The following is a 24,025-nucleotide window of genomic DNA, read 5'->3' as shown; positions in this document are numbered from 1 at the left end:
TTGAAAGCTGTTGAATCAGATTTATTTGTATAGCACTTATAGCACAGTATAGTATTTCATGTCTGTACACTAAATATGATACAACCAACAGCAGGTTAGCTTAGCTTAGCATAAAGGCTTGAAGCAGGGGGAAATAGCTAGACTTGCTTTGTCAAAGGTAAAATAAAATTTACCTAACACCCTGTCTAAAACTCACTAATTTACGTGTTATATCTTGTTTGATTAATCCACACAAAAACCAAAGTGTGAAAGTGAAAATTCACTGTTCTTGGCGGGGACCAGTAACTTCCTGGAGGGTCTACTGGTTGCCTGGCAAGTGGTCCCAGCCAACAAATTGTCTGGCGCGTAATACCCTGTAAAATTCCCTCTTTTCTCATTGCAAGCTGTAGCAGAGAGCAATCCAACGCGTTCCTCACAAAGAACAGTTCAGGTTCACTTTCACAGCAGTCAGAGCACGTTTTAAACAGGAAATTGAAGAGTTATACTGCTGTTTCGAGTCGATTTTAACCGTAATTCGGCACATAAACATCATGGCTCAGTATCCTGTATATTAAAGGTAAATTAAAGCTGTTCTCATAATTGAGAATGTGAGGTCATTGTCCAAAACTAACTCCATCTCTCGTCTCCTGTCTCCATTCGGCCATCCCACCCAGAGTGTCAGAGACAGGCAGAGGCAGGCACAGACAGCCCCAGAGCACCCGAGGGGAGCCCCATGATGTTGTGTCTGGTGCTCAGGCGTCAGTATCTGTCTAACACACATGCTGACTCAAATATGCAGACACACAGATGCATGGGGCACACATGCATAGTCACACACACTCACGTACATACAGAACGCCTGGGCTAAGGCTGATGGATGGCTGAGTCTAACAATCTCCCCTCGACCTTGGACAGCATGATCACACTCTGGGACTACTCACTGGCTGTCAGGTAGGATACAGAGCACACACACTCCATCTCGCACTCTGTTTTCATGTGCATGTATGAGCTAAGGGAGAACGAACGGAAAGTGTAGGATTTTTTTCTGTCCTTAACATCAGTTTAAGCAGACATACATCACAAAGAAAGAGAAACAACACACTAAGGCATAAATACGGCAACAATTTGCTCATTAAAATGCATCACATGTGCACACAAACAGGCACATGTTGAGCAGACTGCAGTTGGAATGTGAAGTGGGAGAAAGCTCTGTGTTATTAGGAGCAGATGGGTCAACACTGGTGTGTTATGGGAGTTTACACAGAGGTTTGGGTCACATCTCAACCGAAGATTAAAATTTATCATGTGAATGAACTCTGCACGCCGTTCTTCCCTCAATTTCTGTCTGTTGCAAAAAGTCATTAACAACACATGTTTACACAGTGATTTGTTGTTTTTGTCACATTTCACTGCACTACATTCAAACACATCACACTTATTTTATTTTATTTTTTTTTTTACAGATACAGATAAACCAGCTTCTTTTTCTTATTTAACTGACATTAATGAACTCTGAGCGGATTCATAGGCATATTATATTTCATATCGCTTGGCTAGCTTTCCCTGACATATCTCATTTAAGCCTATCCAAACAACTCTGAGGCTTGGATGCCTGATGATCTCATGTGTGCTCATCAGTTGGAAAAGAAACACAGCAGCCATGCAAAAATCTAAAAAAGAACAAAAGTCACATAGATTCATCACCACACATCACTCTGCTGAACTCCTGTTAGCCGCAATATTGTAGACTGTTTAAAACAGTAGTATTAGAGCCTCCTAATGGTCTTCTTGCACGATTACCATTATCATTTAAAGACTATGAAAGTCACTAAGGGCAACAAACGCAGCGTGATACACAATTGATCCGCTTAGAGGAACTTCCTGTGGAAATGAGCACGACGGCGCCCCAGCTGGAGAAATGGCACACATGAAAGGGCTGGCCACAGTTGGCGACAGCTTCTGACATTAACCCAGCGTTAATGTCACGTCCTTTATGCCTGTCATTAACTAACTAATGAGACTCTTCTATCGCTGCCGGCCTACTGAAAAAGTAAGGCAAGGAGAGCAGCCCTCATCCTCAAACCTCTTTTCCTTCTAAATTCCAAATGCAAAACCATCTCTTGTTCCCCATCTCTTCCTTATTCTGTCTCTGTGCACACTCTTCTTGTTTATTTTCCCTTTTTGAGTTTTCCTTTTTATTCCAGTCTAACCTTTGAGTCCTCCAGTTAAGTCTTGGGACCAGGCGTTAAAATAAACCGAGCGCCTGCACATTACTTGGACGCCAGCAACACACGTGCTCCCATGTGTGTGTACAACTAAACACACATAAACACAAAACACACAGTCTAGTCCATTAAGATTCTACCCAGCTCCTGAGCACTCTGTGCTTTCAAAGGTCAGGCCTTGTCACAGTGTAAATGTGCTGACCTTTCTGGGGTGTGACAGGAGTGTCGGGGGCAATGGGAATGGGACCGACCTGTGCGTTTGTGTGGGTGTGTAAGTTAATGCGAGCGAATGTGTGTGAACGTATGTGAGCTGCCTACCTTGCCCCAAGCCCTGTCCTTGATGTGTGTGAGGACTATGTCACAGAGCTGCGTGAGGAGGCCCATGTTTGCATAGGCAGGCCTACTGTACATGCGCAGCAGAGGGCCTTGCAATGCAGGAAAAGTCCCTCCGCAGCAGAGTGTTGTCTTACATAATGTGTCTACTGCTGCAGGTGATGATGCAAGTCATCATCATGCACGGGATGAGACACCAACACTTAGAAATGCACCCAGGGGAACTGCTGGCATAGATAATGCAGATGCACACTCACACGTACAAATACACATCGCAGCTGCGCATGCATACACACATGCTCACAAAAATACACATGGACGTGCACAGATAAATGCTTTTGAATCCTTGTGTTTCAACACACGCAGACACCAAAAACACACACACATACACAGGGTGTCCACATAAAAGGCAATGCTCACTCCCAAAGATTCTGACTCAGCAATATGTCAGAGAAAAGAAAAAAAAATCTTCAATTATGTAGAAAGCTTTTCTGTAAATCTCTGCTTGGCAGTCCTAGGCACACACACACACACACACACACACACACACACACACACAAACTCCCAAAAAATATGATGAGAAGGACAAGTAGCCATTGTTTGATATTCTATTGGGTGTGGTTAAGGGCTCAGACCAAGGTTCATCCACACACACACACACGGAAGCTTTCCTAAAGAATGGGCTTCTATGAGGACAGGGACATAAAGAGCTTATGTGAACAGCCAAAATAAGTATAGCACCAAACTATGACTGTCATCATTTTATAGTGAGCTCTACCATACGCACTGAGATTTTGAAGGAAACAGAAAGCCAGTGGGAAGCTGAGACACCTGCGGTTTACATTACAGGTGTGTACGTGCATGTGTGAGCTCTACAATTCAGTGCTGCTAAGTCTAAAATGATCCTTCCTGGAAAAAGGCAGAGATGATATTTTGCATTTTTTCTACTGATCAGTCTCTAAAATCTCCTTCATGAGCTCATACATTTTTCATTTTTTGGAGCATGTACAGTATGCTAGAAAAAAACTGTCACTGTAGAGGCTGTGTGTGTGTGTGTGTGTGTGTGTGTGTGAGACGGCTGCACATCAACAGTGGGAAACAGAAGGAGTCAGGACCAACAGCAGTGAGTGAGCATGGAAAAGAGGTGCGAGTGATGAGTAACAGAGGAGGAGGGGGAGGAGAGGAAAGGAGAGCAGGCACGGTGACAAAAAAAAGAACAAAAACATTTATGGGCCCACGCACTGAGCCTCAGGGTGGGAAAAGAAAGAACTGCAACCATGTGTAGGAATGGGAGAGAGACCTTATTCAGCCTCACTGTGGTAGCTGCTGCTACGTTCAAACTGAACTAGGCACGATTTGGAGTAAAGAAATATCTGTGTGATTCATATAAATGAGAATAAGTTCAAAAAAGGGGCTTAACTGAAGACAGAACAAAGAAGAAGAAAGTGAATAGTTTGAGTGTAATGGGAAGTGAATGATTTACAGGATGCCAGCAGTAGTCCACGATTTCTGCTGAGTTTTGGATGCTTGTGAACAATGTGTGACCCTCAACAGCAGTTTTCTGTGCCACCTTTCCCCCCAAAAAACCTCCACTCCATCTGATAAAAATTACCCCTCTGCAAAAAGTAGTACTCCCTGACCCTGAGGTTCTTGCTTTTTCATTTTGTTTTCATCTCCGGGGTTGCGGTTCATTGTTGTCGTGTTTCTGCACTGCACTTCCCACGGGTCACTTGTCAATCAAACAGTAAATGCAAAACACATAATTTCCTCTGCGGTGTGTGGGAAAAAAGTGACCAGATACCAGGTATAAGTAAATGCTTCCATGTACTGCATGTAAATTAAGTTGTATTCTATGGCAGAGATTTATGCTTTATTGCTTCCTGATTATAACCGAATTACAAACACATACCTTTTTTTACATTGTTGTGGTTTCATAACTTTGACAGAGCACAAGAGACACACACTTAACACACAGAACTTTATATTATTCATTATATGTATGCAAGCACACAAACTCTGAATGAATGGATAGCCTAACTTGTATTTATAGTGGTGGGATTACAATGATTTGTGAATGTACTGTAAGGAGTCTGGAGAGTATACAAGTCTCTTGTTCTGTGGTTTATGTTGTGTGTAAGTCTGTCCATGTGTGCCAAAGTGTGTATGTAAGTGCTGAGCATGTTGTGCTATACAGGCCGGTCATCCTGTACAGGCACAGAGGGAGTGGTAAACAGTCTATGAGAGTCCATGTGTGAGCGAGTGCTGGTGGATGTGGTTCTCCAGCACTACCTCACATCTGGATAACAGACCATGCTGGAAAGTGAACACACCAGTGCTCTCTCTCGGTCTTTGGGGACACATTCCTTTAAACTGAACCCTGTCCAATCCCTGCTGATGCTAACACTTGTAGTTGTAGAGGCTTAGAGAGAGCCTAACTCATATTTTCCAGGGGAAACAATCTCAGAAACAAATCAAAATCACAACCTTTCAGGGTCAAGCTCTCACTGTGCTATCACTTTCCCTTCCTCAGCCAACACTGGGTGTCTCTTTTCACCTCTGGCAGGTTCTAATGACTCTCATGCATATCTAATGTGAGCCTTCCCTTTTCTGGTGAGCAACCTTCCTCAAGGTCCATTCAGTTCTGGTTAGATCACTGGAGTTCATTACAGTGTGGGGCAAATAATTCAGCCTGGAATAATATAGAGAGCAAATTATCATATATTAAAATGACTCCCTGCCATATAAGCAACAGCAGAATGTCCTACCTGGAAGGTCACAGCCCAGTATCTCCACTCGCATCCCGATCCCCGCTGGAGACCACCTCTCTGGATACAGCCTGATGTACTGGGCCACTATCTCTTCAAAATGACGTAGCTCTGGGGTGTCGTAGTGTGTGTTCCCCTCAAAAATCTGTCCAAAATACACAATTACAAAAGCGCAAAGTCATCTTGACTGTTTGTCTGTTAGGGGGAGGTTACTGAATTCATTGCAAACACACAAACAAAACATTTTCACATCTATCCTCCTTCCTCACCCACCTTGGGCAGGCTAATCTTGCTGTCCATGATGAAATTCCACTCTTTCCCATTCAGGCTGTATGCCACTTTGTACTTCCTGACAAATGCCCGGTTATCTGTGGTCGCCCCACTTCCTGCGTCTCCTCCCCTCGCTCCCTGGGTGATCACCCCGCGCACCGTCTTAGGAACACCTAGATCCACCTGTAGAGATTAAATTTATGAAATGCATGGTGATTAATGTACTTTACACAAAACAACACATGGTTATGTTTATGGCATGACAATATGTACTTAAGCACTTAAAGGTACTACATGTTGCATATATGTATAATTGTGACATTTTAAGTAACTTCCTGAACAAATGACAACATGACTAGACAGTTGCTTTTGTCTTGCATATTTAGCAGATAATATAAAATGCACTACAGGTTCCAGTAGATACATTTTATTTAGTTATTTATTTTTATCCCCTTTAGCTGTAAACTGTTACTCTTCTTGGCACCCACCCAGGCTACTCTGCTATTAATCTTTTATACTCAAATATACTATTATATTAATGCATGTAATTTAATGTTAGAGTGATTCATTCATGTTAAAATACCACACGTCATTAACATATAGGAAAAATGTACAATCTGCAAGGAGCAGACAAGCATTAACATCATATTTTATTGTTGGTGCTTGCATGGTAATATAATCTGGAAACATACAGTCAAATTGTACAATAAATGCAATTAAAATCCCCTTATACCTGAAGCCACTCCTCTCCAGCCAGGGGCTGTGCAGGCGCGGGGAACCAGCCGGAGCGACTGGCCACCAGACGGGCGGTCCCAGGATTCCACACCATATCCCTGCTGGAGGAGGCTGAGATCTGAGCATCGGGCAGCAGGCCGGACAGCAGGCCCTGCAGGTCTGAACACGGAGCATCTGGAGTGGAAGAGAGGCCAGAGATATAGTAATGTTAACCTTCACCTCGGGAGGGTTGATGGAGAAGTTTCAATGATGACCTAACGTACACTCTCATGCTGTTACACACATTGCCACCTGGGAGCTGTTAAGCTGCACCACAGGATTGCACTACTGGCCACTAAGCATTAAGAGTTTAGACGGGAGCAAATAGGAGAGGGAGAGGTGGGAGGCTGAGGAGCGTAAAGAGATGTGTAGCGCAGCACTATTGCTTCATGTTGAATATGCAATTAGACTTCCATTAGTCAGATAAAAGCATATGTTAACTTTGCTGCTGAATAGGCATATGTCCCTGCTTGGCATCCATACACTTCACATATCAATATCTTATTTCACTGTATTGTATCTTTATAGTCTATACAATAGCTTGTGTGTTCACTGTGCTGCACACATTTTATGTATATTCACTGATTGAGGGAAAATTCCAAGTACACGTAAAAGCACTTGGAAATGAAACTCATTCAGATATGGATGGGCGAGTAACATTGAAAGTAACTTGCTTAGGGAGTGTGTGAGAGGGAGAAATGAGGATTAAGGGGATAAGAAAGGTATAATATGAGGAGTTGGGAGGCAGAGAATTACAGAGTGGAAACAAGCGAGAGAAAGACACTCAGAGCTGAAGATGACGGCTTGGGGAAACTGGGAGGAGAAGATGCGGAGATGAGACTCCTACAGAGAGAAACAGTGGGAGAGGGAAGGATAGAGTAGGATGAGCGAGAGACTAGGGGTGGTGGGTGAGGGTGGTGAGAGGTGGGGAGAGCTTGAGAGACACGGAAGAAGACAGAAAGGGCAGGAGGAAGGGAGATGGGGAGATGTTAGTTGTGCTGACGGTTTAAGAGAACACAGATCAAAGTTTCATGCTGTTATGTCACTGCAAAAGCAGGAGATGTAAATAATAAATAAAAGGCACTGGAAGTGTATATGTGTGTGTCTGTGTACATTTCAAAGTGTGTGCCTGCTTTTGAGGTCATCTGCTATATTTAGAAACTGCATGTGTGTGTGTGTATGTGTGTGTGTGTGTGTGTGTGTGGATGTACCTGTACTGTAAGAGCTAATAGTTATTTCAATAGCAGCTGTTGAGGCTGAAGCGAATCACAGTTTCTGATGTAAGAGCGAACAGGGAGCCATGAATGATTGATTGGTACTCATTTCTCCACATAGAGGAGAACACAGAGCAAAGAGGACGCATCCAAAAAAAATAAGTATCTAAAACTATGAGAGGAAAAAAGAGGCGGCGTCGGGGGAGACAGAGACAGCGAGCACGGAGAAGTGGGAGAGCGTCAAGACAGGGAAGTGACACTGGTGGTGCCTCTGGAAGGAAGAACAGACTAAAAGTTTCCTCTAATTAGCCTGAGGCTTGCTATGTTTAAAAGATAGCAGTGTGGGAGAGAGACTAAATACAATGCATACAATTTATGCGTGAGTGAGCATGTCAGTGAGTTTATGTGTTCCTTGTATTTATGGTTTAGGAGGTTATTTTTTGCTGATGTTCAGATGTCTTTAAAGTTGATCTTTGTTTAAAGGAATTATATTTAAGTTGTTTTACGTTGCAAACCAACAGAACAGGCAGGCTGCTGACCACACCACTGCTGGTTCAAATCCCTAAATAACCAAAGAGGACAAAAGAGTGAACAAATAACTTTCTCCTCTCCCTCATCGCTTCTGTTGAATTGCCTTTGAACAATAACCTGAGCTCAAAAGTTGTTGTTTATGTTCAGTCAAACTGTACGATGATACCGGCAAAGTCAACTTTCTTAGGCAACAAAAAAAAAGAGGTCAGACAGATCTAACCTCACGATACACACGCCCACGCACCTGTAATCTGGCATCCGTAGAGCTCGAAGCGCAGGGCGATGCCGTTCCTCCAGGTCTGTGGTCGGATACGAACAAACCGGGCCAAAACTGGCTGGGGGACCCGGTTCAGAACCACCTCAGCTGGGTCAGTATTGGCGTGGAAAATCTGGGAGAACAAAGACAAATAGAAGACAAACAAAGGTTGGTTATTGTCAGAAGGAGACATGCTGGTATCAGTGCTAGCACTCTCTTATCTCTCTCTTTCTCACACACACACACTGTATCTCTTACTCTACACTTATCCACAGTGCACGGTTTCACTTGGCTTCACACACATACACACAGAGTGGCAGGCTGGACAAAGCAGAGACAACCCAAACACGGATCCAATGTCACCAGCCCAGCTGTCGATGTGTTTTGGGGTCAAAGGTTCGGGTGCTGGGAGGCTGGGAAAGCCCGACGACGGATGAGGGTATCTCTCTCTCCTCCATGCTCACACACACACACACGCTGCTCACTCAACTGCCATACACCGCTATGCTGGTGGCCATGGAGAGCTGTGGGAGATATGACCTGACACAACCAAACATGATTGGCCTTTAGACGCAGGAAGTCTCTCCAGGTGGGCAGGATGTGAGTGAAATTAACTTCCTGAGGTGTCCAGCCCAAAGCATCAACATTCTCTATGAACACACCCTTCCTTCCATTTGCTCTTAAGCGGCGGGGTGGGGCAGTAGGGGTCGGAGGGCAAATGTAACCAGGGTGGTCAAGTTACTTCCTGTTTTGGGCAGAAAAGCGTCCCGTGATGCTCGAGGGCGTAGGATGGGAACATTCAAGGATGGACATGACCATTTTGTTGTTAATTCAGTGTTGTTTTTGTGAAGCTGCAGAACAGACATAGGGTGCAAAATAAATTTCCCTTTGTGGACAATAAAAGTATTTCTTATCTTATCTTACATGAGTCTTCCCTTCTTTCCTTTTTGTGACAAACAAGTTTCCCCAGTCCATGACTCCCAGTTTGTATATAATTACAAACAGGGAGTTTACAAACTAACCCCCAGCACTCTCAGTCTGTCGTTATGTCTCTAAATAGCTTCATCTCAATGTGAGATGCGATGAAGGTTTTTCTCCTTAAATTTCTTCTTCAAAACCCTACAGTTGATATCTCTGCACACTTCCTCTCTCACCCCTATTGCCTTTCATTCCTCTTGTTGGTGGCTACAAACTGAAACCACACACACAAAAGACGCAGGAAACCACAGGAACCCACAGGAACCCACACACAACACACACACAACAGCACCCTACACACTTAGATAAGCAGAGGGACTAACCGACTGAGTGACTGTTAAGTGTCATTCACTCCATCTGTCTGTGGTTGATCGGGCCAACTGATAGAAGAGCCGCTGTTGACCGACAAATATGAGCAAAACCACGCTGACTGACATCACGGCCACTACACACAATGGAAAGATAGAAAACCAAATACTACAAGCAGCTGAATTAAAGATTAAAGATTTCTAAAAAAAAATTAATCTAAGCACAGGATGATCAAACCTCAGAACGGTTCCACAGCCCTAAAAAAATTGATTCCCTCTTGTTTTAATTATGTTTTTCATTATGAGTGATAAAAAGCCTGGTTTCAGTTATAGTTAAAAATATTATTCTGCCATATTGGTTTAAAGTGACCCATTTGTAAAATCCCCTGTCTGACACAAGCCTCAAAAAATTACATGATATTCCAGAAATTCTGTAACCAGTGGGAATATAAGTGATATGACTTCAAAATCCTACTCGAGGGGTTTTATTTGGTTTTGGGCATGGCCTGATTTAATCAAGCGGAGCTGACACTGGTTATACAAAGCAGCGTGAGTGTTTGAACAGATAAGCAGGTCTATCTCCGCTGGATCTGCTGCTGGTTTGAGGAATAGACAGCAGTTATGTTTACCTAAGAGGCCAAACAGTGGATGTGGGCTCTTATGGGGGTTATGTAAACACCCACGCATGCTCACACAAAGACAAGATGCCTCACATATAACCGACCCATCTTTACCGCTCCCAGATATTCTTTCTGCGAAACAAAGAGCAACGGGGAGGAAAGACAGAGAGGACAGGAAAAACAGAAAATGACTGCAGGGAGAAAGAGTCCTCAGAAGGATAGTTAAAAACAGATGAAGAGAGGGGTGGAGGTGGGAGGGAGATAGAGAGGAGAGGAGAAGAAAAGGTTGAATGGAGGGCAGCAGATATAACTGAATGAGGAATATGAATATGAGGAATGTGGAAGAGGAGGCAGGGAGTGGTGGCAAGTAGGAAGGAAAGAACAACAAACAGATTCATCTCTGAAGCAGGAAATACTTGATACTTGAATGAATTGCTTTCACTATTTAAAGTTAAGTGTCAATACATAATCTGACCAAGAAGTTCGATTTGCTTTATCAATAAAGCAATGTCACTGTGTGTAAACAGGACATTATAAGGCCCCAAAACAGTTTAGTTTCAAAAGTGGAAAGTTCAGAAATGCTTGTAAACTATTTGTCCACTACAGCTTCCCAGAAACGTCTTCAATCGTACAAGATGTCCGCCACGACTAAAAGGCCATTAGCTGGCGCATTACAATACTGCCGGCTGCTTCTCTTTGTTCTCATCTTCAGATAAAAGCGGAGAACACGGCCAACATTACTGACACAAAAAGAACAATTTGTTCAATAAGAACCAGCTCTCCAGAGGCCCTTTCCATTTTTCTTTTGGATGTAAGAACAAACCTAGACAAGAGAAAGAGAAGGAACAGAGACAATGAGAAACTGTCAGTCAGCTCTCAGCTTTTTCTGTGTCCTCCATTTCCTCCCATCTATTGTCAGGGTACATGAAAGGTCACTCATTTGATCCCTGGCCTATTACTTTCAAGGTTAAAGGTCAACGGCCTTAGGAAGCATATGGTTGGTCATTGACCAACTTGTTGATAACGTGGGGCACTTTTTGACTAACTAAGAATGACCACCAGGCATGAAGTGAAATGCAGGTTCTTATTGTAGACAGACAAGGCTACCAGTTTGTTGTCCAGGCCACCTCTGTATTCTGCCTGACAACAAGCGTGTTTTTTTTTGCTTGGGTATGTCTATGTGAGCCCCGCCCCTCATGTGACATGCAGGCGAGGTGAGCTGAATTATTAACGTTGTCATGTTGTGTCTCCTAGTGTGGAGAGTCATGAAAATATAACGAAGCCCTGCTCGTAGTCTAAAGCCCCCCCTTGACAACACACACACACACACACACACACACACACGCTCACACTCACACTCACACTCACACTCACACACTCACACACACACACACACACACACACACACACACACACAGACACTCACAGGCAGCAGCATGCGACCTGACTCGTTTGTGTGGTGGACATTGGCGGGACAGAGGCACTGTGGGTATTTAACTATTGATGACCTCTCTGGAGAAAGAGGTCACTGTGAAAGGCGTGCATGCATGTATTATAGTAAACAACCTCTCTAAAGATCTAACCTCTGGATCAGCAAGTAGTGTGAAAAGAAGCTAGTGTTCATCCTAAACAGACAGAAGAACATTTGTTCGTTGGAAAATGAGGCGTGGATAGATGAACACATCAGAGCTTGATTCATTTCCCATCTCTCTCTTTTGCTCTCCATTCTGTGTTTTTGTCACATTTATCCTTCCTCTGCCAGTGTTTTCCTTCAAGCTGATGGCACCACAGGGAGATGTGGCGAGTTCTGCACAAGATATTATACGTTTACCGGACGGTTTTTCATCCCTGTGTTGTTCCCTCGATCCAACTCTCTTTCTCTGTCCATTACACTCGTCATCCTCGTCTTCTTGCTCTAGTTATTCCCTCTGTCTCCTTCTCTGCTCCAGACGTTCTCTCCCTGCCTCGTTCTCGGTATGAAGATGTTGACAGTAGGAACTGGTTCCAGCTGGCCGCTCTCCACTACTGGCCCTAAGAGGGGCTGGCGGTATGTGTGTGTGTTCTAAGGTTGAAGCAGTGATCCTTGGGAATTACACCACTTAAGTCTCCCACTTTGCACCAATGTTACCAGCTGTGTTTGACTCTGTCTGTTTGCATGTATGTGTGTGAATCTTTAACTTTGTGACCATATGCAGAATTACACTGATATCATTTATTAGCTTTAAGAATGAGACAAAGCTAGTGTGTGTCTATATGAGGATGTGTGACACAGTGTGATGGGGGAGCAGGCTGTTATACTGAGTGGGCTGTTTTATCTCTCTCCCTTGTTACTTTGTGTATGTGTGTGTGCTTTTCAGTAACACAATGCTTGGTTATCACTGGGGCTGATGGGATTTTCCTCACAGACTGATGACAATGTGCGTCTTTAATGTTAATATGTTTGGGTGTGTGTATGTTACCCCTAGAAGAAAGTAATTGTGTGTTTGTATCTATGTGTGTGTGTGTGTGTGTGATAGAGAGATATGCAATTCCTAAGTGTGCTAGCGTCTAATCAAGTAATGATGTGCATATGTGAATAGTGTGATTTAGAATTAACAAGTCACATGGGTGTCAAACTGAAAATGTGTTGGCATGCACACAAACACAGACACACATGCACAAAGCCTGTATGCTGGTGTGACTGAGGTGATAGCAATCTGTAGCGCTGGTGTTTTTCTTTGCCTCTTTCATTTCTTTACAAAAAAAGTACTATTTCCCACAATTTTTCAGCTTTTCCCATTCTCTTTCTCTCTGCCTCTCTTTCCATCAAATAATTTCTATTGGCATTAAAGCCTTCGGTCTTTGTTACAGCAAATAAGGACACAAATCTTGACAATAAATGGCAGCGTGCTCTCTCCCACTAACAAACACAGTGAGGTACTGCCAAGCCAATTCTTTTATTCATGGGTGATTCATATCTGATGCACAAGATACACTCATGGCTCAACCTTCAACAAACACAGACTTATTGTACACCACCGACACATGCACATGCACTTTTTCAAAGCCACATTAGCTTGAAGCTCACTGTTAAATGACAATTAAAAGAACCAAATCCCAGTCATTACAGGACCCCCTGACGAGATTTGAGCTTCAACCACTTAAGGGCTCTTTGGGGGGCTTAGGACGGGCTAACTGGGAGTTTGTACGACATGACTGGTGGATTAGCAGTCACGGAAGATTCAACTGCAGCCCACGGGGACCACAGGAGAACCTGACTGACGGGGAGAGTGATGGGTACAGTGAACTTCCAGCATTAAAATTATAAGTCAGGCATGAGATCATGACCGCAAATTGTGCTTCAGTGTGCCATTTGTCAAAAGCATTACTTCTGAATCCCATCCATCCATCACTGTATGTGTTCGGAAAAAATACAAAGAGAAAGTTTTATCCAACGTAATCTGAGAAACCTTGCCTCTATTATACATCAGAAAATGTGAATGCACAATAAATCCTTAAATCCCACATAAAAATCCCACATAAAAGTAAATGTCCTAGCTGTCATCTCTTTACAATCATCAAAAACAGATGATATACTTAATCATGTCTACATACATTATATATAATGTACGGTTCATTTGTGGTAGCAGGCTTTATTTACTGGTTTCAACTTTGTTTTGAGGAATAATCACAAACTCTTTGGTTGGCTTCAGTTAAGACCGAGTCGAATGTGAGGACTTGGATTCACTGTTAAAAGTCTAAATGTTCCACTCTCACTACAGCCTTTTTGTCTTTAGAAACCATACTATTTCACAAATCGGCTATCTTTTATTGATATTTCATTTTCCTGCTGGACTTGGTGCATTCAAAAAGCTGAAAAGATAACCAATTTTAAAATGTTCAAAGTGACCACTCATACGGCTGTATCTCTCCTAAATGCATGTCGATGCATCTGTCTAAGCCCATGTCTGAAAAGTGTCTGAACAGTTTTTCTGCTCAGACAGATTAGTGGACTCAGATTACACGGTACAGACAGACAGACACACATCATATACGTTTGCGCACAGATCCCCAGACAGAGAGATCAGCCAGCGGTTATTTAAAGGGGGGTTGAGGAGTTTGCACGTGTGTGTATGTGGAAGGATTGGGGGGCATCTGGGGGGTTCAAATAAATTGCACAGATGTTGATTTTTTAAGTCAAATCCGCGTTTCGCTCAATAATCTCCACATCAAATACCACCCACTGGCCCCACCCCAACCAATCACTGGCACGCCCAGAAATGGGGCCCCAGTCCATGTGGGTAAGTGTGTGTGGATTAACCCTTGCTGCTCTCTATTCTACTGCTTGAAATCCACAGTGACCTTAACCCATATATAAGGGACATAATTCAAATCCCATGGAGACGGGCTTACTGTAGGACACCATCACAACAACAACCTGCACTGTATGTACAGTACATTCATATACACCCTCACCTTACACACAAAGATGGATACGATGAGGCTCGATCGAAGCACTAAACACCACCACTTTTGGAAAATAATGCTGCAATGAACCTCATAAACGTGCCCAGTCCACACCTGGTGCGAGGCGTGTGTTTACGTGTGTGCATTGGTGTGAGAGAGATGATGAATAGCAAGCCCAGATAAGGGCACATAGAGGACTCCATTGTTCTTGTTTGTCAGTTCCTCCTCCTCTCTCTATCTCTATCTCTTCCTCCCTCCCATTCCCTCTTTCTCTACCCCATGACTGGGGTCATGACTCAGGTTCATAAACAGTCGTGGAAGGGGAACGACTACTTCAGGAATGCTGCATCTATTGATATGGCTCTTGGACACACACAACAGCCTCTGTTGTTGTTAAAGATATCATGATGGTAGTATAAAGGTTAGAGAAAGGAGGGCCTTGTACTGCAAGTTCATCTCCTGGTTTAGTGAGTTTTCTACTCCTAGAGGCTCTATTTCTATCACTTTGTCTCTGTGTATAGTATATTAATCTTAATGTGCGCCACTTACAGGGACTAGTTAGGTCATTTTCTGACTACACTATGTGTTTTAATGTACACTATGTACGTGAATGTGTGTGCATATAAAAGCCTACCTTGTGGTTCTTGCCATGCCGGTAGACCATCCAGTCCTCGCCATTGGTGCTGACCTCCAGTTTAAAGGTGGTGACGTAGTAGGACTTCTGCGTCTCCTTGGAAATGGCCCCCTGTGTGGAGATGCCCGTCAAAACCTTCAGGAAGTGAAGGTCAACCTGGAAGAAGGAGCAAAAAAGAAATCATTGAAAACTAGGATCAGAATAGAATAGAGTAAGAGAATTAGGATTTATGGTGCTCAGAGCTGATGTAGATAACAGAGACAGACCAGCTGCTATGTTTATCTGTCACACAGACAGCAGGGGATGGACACCAACTGTGGCTTACTGCTGAGGCAGCTTAGGTGGTGTGTGTGTGTATCTCTGCATTGTCGTGTGTGAGTGTGTAAGGGGAGGAAGGCTGGAGGCAAAGATCAATGGCGTAGTGTTCGGATGCATTCCTGAAGAGCACTGTCATCAATCACGGGCTTCTTGCCGCTGTCCTCTTTACTTGTGTGTGTCTACGTATGCATACGCATGGGCCAGTGTGTGTTTGAGACAGGAAAGATTGAGAGCGCAAAATCACTTCCTTATCATCAGTTCACAGTTCCTCCATTTCTTTTCAGTGTGTGTGTGTGTGTGTCCTTCTGTATATCCTCACTGTATACGAGAGGCCTGCTGCATCTTCTCCTCTATACTAGTATCACCCTCTGTTTATTTTCCTCAGCAAGAGAAAGTAAGGCACTTTAAGTTAATGTACACGAAAAAGATCTTGATCTTAAAATTGCCTATTTTCTATTGCCAATTCCTACGTCACACAGTGATTGAAACTTCTGTATTTAAAGGTCATAAAGCTACTTTGTTACTGCTCTGAACACCTGAGGCCAAGAAAAGGAAATTTCTTCGGCAAATCCAGGCAGAAACATGTGATCTCTGAGAAATGCAGGTGTTGTATGATACGAAAAGGATCGTGTAGATGAACATCTTATAACCTGACCTGTATATACTCCCTGTTGCTGTCCTCAGAAGGCGTCCAGGCGTTGTCGTCGTTGTTGAGGCGGGCCTGGCGTGGCAACCAGCGGTTGTCGTAGAACGATGTTGAAGCGGTGATCTGATCGTCGCTGATCTTCCCTGACTCCATACCGAGCGCCATGCTGCAGTGGAACGCTGATTGGAGAATGGGACGGGAAGAGGAGGGAGATGGAGAAAGCGTTAACTGTGTATGTGTTGACGCAGCTTTACAGAGGAGATGGAAAATGAGAAAGGTAGACAGAAAAGAGGAACTAGGGAAAGTAGAGGAAGATTTAAGCAGCGTATTATACAGCTTGAAGACAGAGACAAAAATGTAAATTCAGACAGAGAAAGGGCAAAGGGAGACAGAAAGCAGTCCAACAGGTGAGCAGAGGTAAATTGAGGTGAAGTTAATTTATATTCTAAAAGAAAATAGTATGAGTCTGCTTCTGAGAAATCATGCTCTCTTAGGAGAGAACAAAATAGGCTGAGAGGGCCGAGAGAGAGCTTCAAGATTGAAATAGCATTAAAGCAGGCAAAGCAGAAAAGATCGAGAGGGTAAGAGGAGAAAACGATGAAGAAAGAAAGACGAGTGTCAGCAGAGATGAAACTGTTGAAAGAGTGAAAATAGAGGTGGGAATAAAAACAGGCAAACAAACCTACACGGAGAGCATTTGAACACACAAAAACACACTCGCTAAAAGTTATCTCGCACTCACAGTCGCTGACTTCTTTGTGTGTCATGTTGTATCGGGCAGAGAAGCCGTCTTTGGCCACGGCCATGTCGGTGTGGAAGGAGAGGGACAGCAGGCCGGAAGACGACTGGATCTCTGGAGGGATCTTTGTCCCACAGTACCGGCCGATCAGAGGAGCCACTGCAGACACATACACATAAAACAAATCGATTTGTCTTATGTTGGTCAATACTTTGAATAGTTTAATTTTTAAGTAGCTTTCAGGGTGACATTGCAATAAAATCCATTTGAAACAAACAGTTGTGCTTTTATTTAAAATAAACAGTTGTATTAGATTGTTACTTTTACAATATAATGGTTTTTGCTACAAGCAAAAATGTGAAATACTTTGTCTTGCAGCATCTGCAAAGACAGGTTTTGAGTGGCCACGCTGCTTCAGTAAGTGTTGTCTAATGAGTCGCAGCATGCTCCCCCCATATTTCTTCCTCCCATCCTTCCTCTCTCTCCCTTTTCTCTCCTGTCCATCCCTCCATCTGCCATGTATGTCTCAGCCAGGGCCCAGCAGGGGGATTGGAATCCCTGCCTTAATGCAAGCTGCACACACACACACACACACACACACTCACCAGCAAGGATTACAAGAGTAGTTCCCTCACCAGACACCAAATTCTTCACCCTTCCGTCTTGTCTCCCATCCCTCTTTCATGCCTGAGGACTCCGCGCACTGGAACTGGGTTACACTTTAATTTCCTCCTAATTCTCAACTTTAAATGGTATAAATTGTTTTCAGCTATCAAAGCTGCCAAATTCAAGGCTATAATTGGAATTTTAAATCCACTTGGATCCCTTTTTAGCAACTGAAAATAGAATAATTAGAGCAAATCCTCAGTTCTCTGCTTCCTATTTCAAAAAAACAGGGAGCGAAAATTAAATGGAAAGAAAGTCAGCAAGAGAGAAGTGGGAAGTGAACCACTCACCACTGGTATTGGGTTTTCATCACTACAGCAACTAACTGGCGGTCACAATCAAAGCCCTTGATAACATCCTCAAATGGTTTTTCCTCGCCACTTCCTGATCTAGGCTGATAGGCTACTTTCGCAAACACTCGGCACCTCCTATTGGATACAAACAGATACTCATCGTGGCCGTCACTTTTACTCGCCCGGGTGGAGGAAGGAAGCGCTAGATGATAAGGAGGGAGGACATTGAGGATAGGAAGGGGGTGATGAAGGGTGTTATTATGGAGTGGGAAGAGGGGCATGGGAAAGGGCTGCTCCTTAGGGGTGTTGAGGCACTTATAGCTCCCCGTGCGAAATAATGTTTCCTCTATATAATGTGAAGGAATGTAAGGCAAGGCAGCTTACATCAAAGAAAGCGATGGCTGCTCAGGAAATTGAAGACTGATATGTAAATTTCTGTGAGAATGTGGGGGATTGCATGAGTCTGTGTGAGTTCTGAACCTGGATATGGACGCAGTGTGTGTGTCGCTGCTGAGAAGACAGGGTGTGTGTTCTTCCCTGAAACATTGATTTTCTAAGCATGTGGGTTTCCATGCACCTTAATAAGTGAGTGTATAAGGATCCTATCCAATGTGTGTATGCTTGTGTCGAGTTGAGTAATTTCAACCTCAGCATGTGTGTCATTCGTGTGTGTGTGTGTGCCCTCACCTTGCGGCAGCCCGTCCCACACGTCCAGCCAGTCGTACTTGCAGTCGCCCTCTCCCACCAGCAGGGGATCGTTCTCAAGGTCAAAGGTCAGGAAGGTGAGGGTGATGTCCATGTGGGGCGGGGCGATGATCATGTAAGAGCACTCCAGATTATGAGGGTATTTATCTGGGAACCCCGGGGAGTCGATCATGCCGGAGGGACTGGTGAAATTGCGGAAGCAGAATTCCGACCCTGTGCGGATACAAGGATAAGAGGATATTTAGAAGGAATAAGCAATCGGTCATATTAGGAGAAGATACAGGCGTAGGCAATCGATCACACGAGGATATCTCATCTGACTTACAGAGGGTGTTTCAGAGAGTCGTTCATCACTGACAACAGGCTGGAATATGCAGTAGCTGTGGTGGCGAGGTGCACAAACACACGGTTTATGATCACCGATGGAGGAGAAAATACACGTGAGCAAATGCTCAAGTGGGCGTGTTTAACGCTGCAGCGCACCATGCCAGCAGGCTAATAGCTCTTTTTGTCAGCCGAATCCCTTCCATCACAGCGTCCCAACCCATTAATCGGACATCGACCATTTTTAACTCAAAGCACATTTTTCAACCACTTCTGTGCTCAAAAACAATAAAGATGTGACAAATGTGTACAAAAATCAATTTCATAAAAGTAGTAATTTTATGTTGTGGCTTTATTGTGCCCCTGTAAAGACCCCATCTTTAATGTTTGAGATTTCATAATCTGAATATTATACCCACTTATGCAGTGCAAAAGAGGGGAATAGAGTGACCCCTGCTATATTTTATACATTCAAAACAAATATTCTGTTGTTTTTTGCACTTCCTCTGTCTGTGTGTATCTCTCTCTCTCACACACTCACACACACCACAAACGTTGTGTAATGGTTCTAAGTGGGCCCTTTGCGGCGGCTCCTCATTAGCCATGCAGATTTATGCGCCCTGGGCGGCTCACCTTGAGCGGCGGCAGCTGTGTGGCTCAGATCATCTACCCATCAGCCACTGCTCCGCGGCCCACTGGGGAGCCTGAGTCACGGCCGAGTGTTTATGGACCGGCACATCAATGAGGAGAAAGAGCTGACAGTCCAGCACATGCACAAAATAGACTCGGGACTTTACACAAATGTCACACACAGTCTAATTCACAAACCCTGGCTATTTCTCAGTTTGTTCATTCGCCTCCTCCTCAAACATTTCTATCTTCATATGTAGGCTATAAACAGTCAGGTCTGTTTAGATGTATGTCTTTCTGTGTCTCTCTCTATCTTTATCTTTATTGCTGACGTGATAATGTTTTTTCATTAGGTCTTTGTTTAACTGCACATGTCAGAAATGCCTGCGGTCGTGGCTTTTCTAAACCAACTGATGCCGCTCTGCTCTCCTTGTGGGTATTTATAAGTGCACTTGTAGTGGACGTTGTTTTTTTCCAACTTCTCTCAAGTTACTTGTCCAGGGCTAACACATTTCACATTTTGCTTTGGCAAAGCCTACACATAGCATAAGGTAAAGAGTCTGTCTGCTCTAGTATTTTCCCACCATTGAGTGTGTTAGAAAGCAGATAGGGAGGTCAGGTTGAAGAGACTCGGGGGAGAAGCTTCTGGTAGATTTCAAACCCGGGGAACGTGGGGCTTCTGTCTCAGTGAACTGCCAGGTTGGTTTGATAATAAGATACATATTCATAAAAACAGTGTTCAGGAGCACAGACATGTTAACAGCACATTCCTTCTGCAGCATTCCTCCAAGGCACCAGTCCTTATTATCAGGCAGCCCCATAAAAGCAGAGAGGCCGACTGGCTGCTCTGGCCCTCCCCTGTCTACACTTGGTTAATGGCAGAGAACTGACCCCAATCAGCACGGAGAGAGAGGGAAAAAACTCAGGACACTTGCACTGTCTGTGTCTCTCTCGCTTTGTTGTTCCTGTTTTCTAGCAGTCTCCCATCGTCTGTTTTTTTCTTGTCTTTTCCTCTTTTTTCCACTTTGTTTTGACGCCAATTACCTTCAATGTTTTCACTCCTTGACTCATGTATATATTAATGTATTTACAACGTCTATGTCTGTATCTGTCTGTCTATCAATCTATTTTGCATAGATGTGTGTATGTTGTGCTGAAGATGTTGACACAAAAGAATAAATCTTCCCACCCATGTTAAAAGCAGCCCTCAACCTCTTGTGTCGACTCCCCCACACACGGCAACATCAAAACACCAGTGTATCATCTGCCTTAATGCCAGGAGCTTGCTGCCTACGCAAACACACAGGCGATTGCACACGCACACGCACACGCACACAAACACCCAGAAGCAGGCATTTTGAAATATGACGGTAATTTACAGCTAGCTACTGGCGATATCTCCCTATCCCCTCAACTACTGACCTCACCTCTCTGTATTAAATGCGTTTTTATGTGTGTGTGCATGTCTTGGGCTACTGTGCATGAGTGAACATCATAAACTGGAGTAAACACAAATGCTGTGAATCCGTTTAAGCAGTAAGATGCATGTGACCGTAATATGCTAATGATGAAACAGTAAATGAACTATGCAGTATGCATGAGCCACATGCCGTGTGAGTGTCTTTGCATGAATCTTCAGTTGTAAGATGTCTTTTTTTGTGTATGCCTTTTATTAAGCTCCTCAAATGTGTATCTTTTGCTGCTGGCATGTTTGCCTCTCTGTTTGAGTGTGTCTGTGTCAGAAGGTGTGTGTGACAGCTTCACAGTATGTGTGAGACCCAGTAACACACTGGCCTTGTTTCTTACTGGGTCACAGTGCAGCAGTCTGTAGTCCTACTGCCGAAAACTTCAATCTGAGCACAGCTTGACTCCATCGCCTCCAAACACACCACTCTCTTTTTAGACTGTGTGTTTTACACTTGGTGTGCACAAAATAGTTGCTCATCGCTGCTGCGTGCCAACGCTGTTTGCATGCATGTGTTCATATATTTACGTGTGCATGTGCAGTGTTTGCGTATGCATGAGTACCTTTTTCGTTAGTGCTCATTAGTTCACAGTATATGAACATGCCAAAAACAAGTTCCCCTTGCTACTTCCCTTCGCCACCCCTCAGCCTATCTTACACTCACACACACACATACACACAAATAACATGTGCACACACACTCACACATGCTTGCCTTGCGCAGACCCCCAGTTGGTGCTTGCATCGCACCATGAGCTGCCATTTGGCAAGAGCCGTTTGCTGGCAAAGAGGGGGAGGTCATGGCGTGAGTGTGTATGTGTATGTGAGTGTGACGCAGGGGGGTGAGAGGGTGAGTTGCTGGGTAGAAACCACTCGACTCTTACACATGAGTGCCTGATGTAGTAGCAGCTCCACATGTTGTGTCAGGGCAACCCCCTTCCCTCCTCCTCCTCCTCCTCCTACTCCTCCTCTCCTCTTCCCTCCTCTTTTCCTTCCATCCCTGTCTTCTCAGCAGCGACACGCAGAGTCTGTGTTCATTCACTCTTTCAACTCTCTGTCTCGTCTGGCGTCGTCTTGCTCCTCCTGTCCTCGGCACGCAGATCTTGCTGAGGGCTCACCTTTGCGTTTGCGAGTGTCTGCTGCACATCAAAACCGCCTCCCCTTCTGCTGTCTACCTGCCTGTCTCCACCTGACATACATCTACTCCTCATGCACAGACACACGCAGATCTCTCATGTAACGCTGCATGAGCTGAGTTCATGATTTCATTGAAGAAAATATCTCCTGAGGCATCCGAGCAGGGCTGAATGTGCGTGTGTAAATGTCTGGCGGAAGGGGTGTGCAAAGGGGTGGTGGGGGTGGGGGTAAGGGTGGAAAACCCACAATAACAACAACAATAACAACATCACGAACAAGAAAAAGACCCTAGAAAAGAAAAACAACATTCTTGGCGTGCCATGGCTCGATACTTTTATAGACCCACAGAGACATTCTACATCAGCTTTATATAGAGAGGAATGCTCCTTCTAAGTCACGTATCACATTGATGCCTCTGCTTTGCATTGTGGAATGGAATGTCATCATCAGGTTTTATTTATCTTGAGCACGCCAAATAATAAAAAAAAACGCAAACGGCAAAAAGCCCCCTGCGGTTTGTGATCAACGTGTTTGTGCAGCTCTTTTTTTTCCTGAGACTCATTCATGCAGTTGCTGATAATACCTTATTATTTAATTTTGGAACACGCTCTCGTCATCGCTGATCAGTTTTGTGCTCATCCAGTTTATTTATTCATGAATTTAATTTACCTTTGCCAGTTAATTACTTGAGTGTAATTCCAGCGTTGGGAGGAATCGGGTATTTCAGGAAAAAACACCACATGGCAATCAGCCATACAGTAACAACCATCACTGACTCAAGGGTCGGCATCCAATCAAAATGATACCATCAGAAATACACACAGGGCCAATGTTATGGCTGGCACTGGGTTGCTGGGTCGCCTTGGGCTGTGCTCCCGCCGTGACCCTACAGATGCCACGGCAGCGGTGACGGAGGGGACCCAACACCCTGGGGTGCTCTCCGCCCTGTCTTAAATCAGGATTGGCTGAGACGTTATCTGCCCCCGCCACTCTAGTGGTGGGCTTTGGGGAACTGGCAAAAAGGGGGCTTTGCTGGCAAGTCTTCCCCCTGTAGCCGTGGTAACAGCGTCAGTGGCACGTGACTGTGTGTAAGGGATGTGTGAGGGATGGTTGGGGGCATGGGGGGTAGTCGGGCTGAATAAAGGGTTATGCACACATGAGTAGGAGCAAAGTAGGCCACAACAATAATGTGGAGGAGGGGAGTCATGCACTTTCACTGTAATGCAGGATTAAGGTGTACGTGTACAGTATGTGTGTGTGTATGTCTGTGTGTGTGAGTGTATGGAGGAGGATGGGGGGGTAGGTGGAAGGATGTTGTTTGGGGGAGAACGCTCACCCTTGCTTCCCTCAGGAGGTGTACTAAAGGGTGGAGGGGTATCAGGATGGATGTAGAGTCAAAGGTCGACTTCTGCGCCTCTTTGCAGGAAATAATTAGCTTTCACTGCACTGTACCCCATTATACACACACACACACACACACACACACACACACACACACACACACACACACACACACACACACATTGACACAAACAGATTGCTTGTCCAATTTAAAACCCCCTAGAGATGTTACAGTCATCGCTTATGTAATAGGGTTGAATGAACAAAACAAAAACAAGACGCAGTATCACTAGTTCATACTTCAGAAAACAGGCCAAGATATGCATCTCTCTATTGCTTTCTCTCTCTCTCTCACACACACACACACACGCACACTGCCAAAACCAGACACACACTGTCTGACTTCTAGACACAGTGTGGTGGGGTCA

The 24,025-nt window shown here is 44.3% G+C and overlaps 1 protein-coding gene across 2 annotated transcripts in view; it reads right to left on the bottom strand.

The window, feature by feature from the left end:
* The window catches only part of nrp2a (neuropilin 2a), a 60,498-nt gene that overhangs the window by 14,393 nt on the left and 22,080 nt on the right, over positions 1–24,025 (bottom strand). For both annotated transcript variants that reach the window (XM_038718952.1, XM_038718957.1), the window contains exons 4-11: positions 18,683–18,913; positions 17,040–17,195; positions 16,307–16,476; positions 15,334–15,489; positions 8,336–8,480; positions 6,306–6,481; positions 5,576–5,755; positions 5,303–5,447 (exon numbers count right to left, since the gene is read on the bottom strand). In XM_038718952.1, coding sequence (XP_038574880.1) covers positions 5,303–5,447; positions 5,576–5,755; positions 6,306–6,481; positions 8,336–8,480; positions 15,334–15,489; positions 16,307–16,476; positions 17,040–17,195; positions 18,683–18,913 — 1,359 coding nt within the window. The remainder of the gene's footprint in view (positions 1–5,302; positions 5,448–5,575; positions 5,756–6,305; positions 6,482–8,335; positions 8,481–15,333; positions 15,490–16,306; positions 16,477–17,039; positions 17,196–18,682; positions 18,914–24,025) is intronic.

This window comes from Micropterus salmoides, unplaced genomic scaffold (genome assembly GCF_014851395.1).
Source record: "Micropterus salmoides isolate LMB-PRFRI ecotype aquatic unplaced genomic scaffold, ASM1485139v1 Ms_hic_scaffold_1, whole genome shotgun sequence".
In the NCBI taxonomy this organism is placed as follows: Eukaryota; Metazoa; Chordata; class Actinopteri; order Centrarchiformes; family Centrarchidae; genus Micropterus; species Micropterus salmoides.
Note: the sequence above shows the minus strand (reverse complement) of the source record. Positions and strands in the feature narration are given on the sequence as shown.